Genomic DNA, 3,399 nt, shown 5'->3' with positions numbered 1-3,399 from the left:
AAGGAAGCAACGACCAAACAAACAAATTCAATCATCTGGCATTATTCCTGGAACACCAAACACTGGTTTTCGGAACCACAGAACGACAAATGGTTCTTTTAGGACTACCAAAATGAGTCCAAAAAGAGTTAACTTCTGAAAACTTCATCCGATCAATAACAACATAAAACTAGTACACTTACAAATTCATACACATGACAAATCAAATTATTAATCATCGTAGTTCTACGTCAACCCCGCGGTAATGTAAAAGACATTACCCACCCCAAATTTTTTTGATTAATTCTTCTTTTTCAACTTTTTCGCCTTGGGCTCCTTAACCACCTCCACTTTCGGTGGAATTATCCTCCGAAACAACACCGCATCGGTGTCGGCCAGCGGTCGTTCCACTTCCGCAAGTTGCAGCGTTAGATCGGTCCACAATCGCCGATTCCGTTCAACGCTTAGCTTGTCAAGCAACTTCCCACTCATGATTGGAACAATCGGTTGCAGTATTATTCCGGCTTGGCGCAGAACTTCCATGGTCACTCCTAGGATAGCTTGCAGTTGTTGCTTCTCTTCAGGTTTTTTCAGCTTCCATGGTGCGGTCGACTCGAAGAAGTTATTCGTGGCGTGCAGAACTTGAATTACGCTGTCAACCACCAGATAGAAATTGTACTGCCGATAGTGAGTCATGCATTTTTCTGTAAAGAAGATAGACTGAGATATATATTGAACAACTTAAAAATAATGGTTTGAACTAACCTGGCAACTCGTTTAGGAGTTCAAGCATCTTCTTGGTAACGTCCATCTGACTTAAGGTATTGAACTCGTCCTGTTGAACGACGGGAACGACAGCTTCGGGATTCAGTACCTTACCACAGCATCTTGAAAGTAGATTTCCAAATGTGTCCGCCAGTTCAGCGTTTATAATTCGCATGATTTTTGTGTCGCTGTAATCTGATTGGTAATGGCAGTTAATTATGAGTTATGTTCTGAGCCATTGGTAGAATTTCAGGATTAATTCTTGAATGAAAAGGGCCTTCCTTAGCCGTGTGGTTAGAGTCCACGCAGCTACAAATCAAAGCCATGCTGAAGGTGTCTAGGTTCGATTCCCGGTCGGTCCAGGATCTTTTTGTAATGGAAATTTCCTTGACTTCCCTGGACATAGAGGTATCATCGTGTAACTCTGGCAGCTTTGGCAAAGAAAGCTCTATTGAATTTGTTCAAAAATTCCTCAATCAACCTTTTTGGATTTTCTTTAAAGAACTCTTGTTGAAACATTTTGTATTATAACTGTGGACATTGGTGGAAGAATTGTTCAAACAATATCTAGAGAAAATCCAGAGATAGCCTCTGGGGAGCTACTGGAGGTAGAAGCATTGGAGTGCTCCTGAAGCAAATTCTGTAGAAATTCCTCTAAGCTTCACTAGAAACATCACTAGAAGAATCTCAGGAGAGGTATTTGAGACTATGGCAGAATAAATCTCTAAAAAAATACTAACATAATTACTGAAGCTTTTTCATGAGAAATCTGGTAAAAATTTCGGGATAACCTGTGAAATGGTCACATAACAGTTTTAGGAATATTCTCTTGAATCTCTAGAATTTGGCAGCCAGGATTCACTGCAAACAAAATAAGGGAAAAGGTGACATTTGATAACATTTTGGTTCGATACTTTTTGGAGACTAGAATTAAAATAAAGACCAAGTCTCTAAAAAGAGAACTGCCACTAGGCCTGAAACTTGTATGAGAAAGAAAAATACTTTCTGGCTAAGGGGCGCACAACTGAGACTTTTCCAAGGGCACCCTGATGCCATGCCAAGGCTCAGGTCATGTTCTAAGGATGTGTTCCTTACTTACTTCCATCACTGTGGGCAACACCTTCTCTCAGCAGGAAGTACCTTATACCCTCGTGAGTATACAGTGAAGCCCGTTCATTCGGATCCACGACGTTTCCCTTACTCTTGGACATTTTCTCGCCATCTACGGTCCAATGGGAATGCACCAGCAACTGCCGCGGTGGCTCCAAACCGGCTGCAATCAGAAACGCTGGCCAATAAATCCCATGGAATTTTAGAATATCTTTTCCAAGGACTTGCACTGTCGGAGGCCAACGGTGGGAAAATCCCTCCTGAGGGTACCCACTCACGGTCAAATAGTTGACCAGCGCATCCAGCCATACGTACACGGTTTGTGTGGGGTCAGACGGGACATCGATTCCCCAGGATACCCGGGACTTAGGTCGAGAGATGGAGATATCCGGCAGTTTGTCCTGAAGAAAATCCAGTAAAATTTTCCTGAATTTAATCGGTACTATCCGATCTTCACAGCCTTTGATCCAGTAGAGCACGTCATCCTGGTATTTTTCTAAGCGAAACATGAAATTCTTCTCTTCGGTCCACTCGACCGGATGGCCGGATTCAGCGGAAACCTTGACCCCAAGGTTATTCTCTTTTAGCTGACTATCCGTCAGGAACGTCTCATCCGGGATGCAATACCAGCCGGAATACTGGGCCGAGTAGATGCTCCCAGAACGTTCCAATGCATTCCAGAAGCATTGGACGGCTTGCGTGTGATCCGCATCGGTTGTCCGGATATATCGCGTGTGCGAAATGTTAAAATTCCGGAACAAAGAACGATACCGGTCGGAAATCTGCTGGCAGTAAGTGTCCACGGGCACGGAATGACTCGTGGCAGCTTGCTGGATTTTGGTACCATGCTCGTCCGTCCCGGTGCTGAAAATCGACGATGCCTGAGCGGCAGGGTGGACGAGATTGTTGAACCGGTGAATGGCATCTGTGATGACCGCGGAGTAAAGGTGGCCAATGTGGGGCGCTGATGAGAGGAAATTACGCATAGCATATATGACCAATGATTAAAACTATGTTCTTTTACGACTTACCAGCGTTTACATAGAAAATGGGTGTCGTAACAAAAGAAAAATTACTGCTTTTGCTGGAAAACCACCGAAGTCCAACATTTTTCCACATTTCGATCGGCACTTTAAAAGGACACGGCCAAACAAATTGTTTACAGCGGTACGCAGCAGATGACAACAAAGGGAGACGCCTTAATTTACGTAATATTCCAAACAAGACTCCGAATTAATCTATACCTTAACCCCCTAGAATGGTAGTTTTTACCGCACAATTTTTTTGCGTGTATGTTTGTCACTTTTAAAACCACATTTTCTACATTTCGTTGCGTTACGTGATAATTGTAAACCTCGTTTGAAACTGTTTTTCATGTGTTCTAAGTTGTTCAAAGTTGTTGAACATATCTCGCATAACTTGTGATCCCGCCCTAAAAGCCATTGGTAACCGAGTGTGTAGCTTGTTGTTATCGAGCGAATGAATGGATTTACACGTTATTCAACAATGCTAGGATGAAGAAAAGATAGTCCTCTATCTCTCAGT

The 3,399-nt window shown here is 43.0% G+C and overlaps 1 protein-coding gene across 1 annotated transcript; it reads right to left on the bottom strand.

The window, feature by feature from the left end:
• Window positions 1–228: 228 nt before the first annotated feature.
• Window positions 229–3,038, bottom strand: LOC5563723 (methionine--tRNA ligase, mitochondrial). The gene is made up of 4 exons (XM_001647943.2): window positions 2,886–3,038; window positions 1,844–2,818; window positions 745–939; window positions 229–683 (listed from the first exon to the last, which is right to left on the bottom strand). The coding sequence occupies exons 1-4, from the start codon at window positions 2,971–2,973 to the stop codon at window positions 280–282; spliced, it is 1,662 nt and encodes a 553-aa protein (XP_001647993.2). The 5' UTR covers window positions 2,974–3,038; the 3' UTR covers window positions 229–279.
• Window positions 3,039–3,399: the final 361 nt, after the last annotated feature.

This window comes from Aedes aegypti, chromosome 1 (genome assembly GCF_002204515.2).
Source record: "Aedes aegypti strain LVP_AGWG chromosome 1, AaegL5.0 Primary Assembly, whole genome shotgun sequence".
Taxonomy (NCBI): domain Eukaryota; kingdom Metazoa; phylum Arthropoda; class Insecta; order Diptera; family Culicidae; genus Aedes; species Aedes aegypti.
Note: the sequence above shows the minus strand (reverse complement) of the source record. Positions and strands in the feature narration are given on the sequence as shown.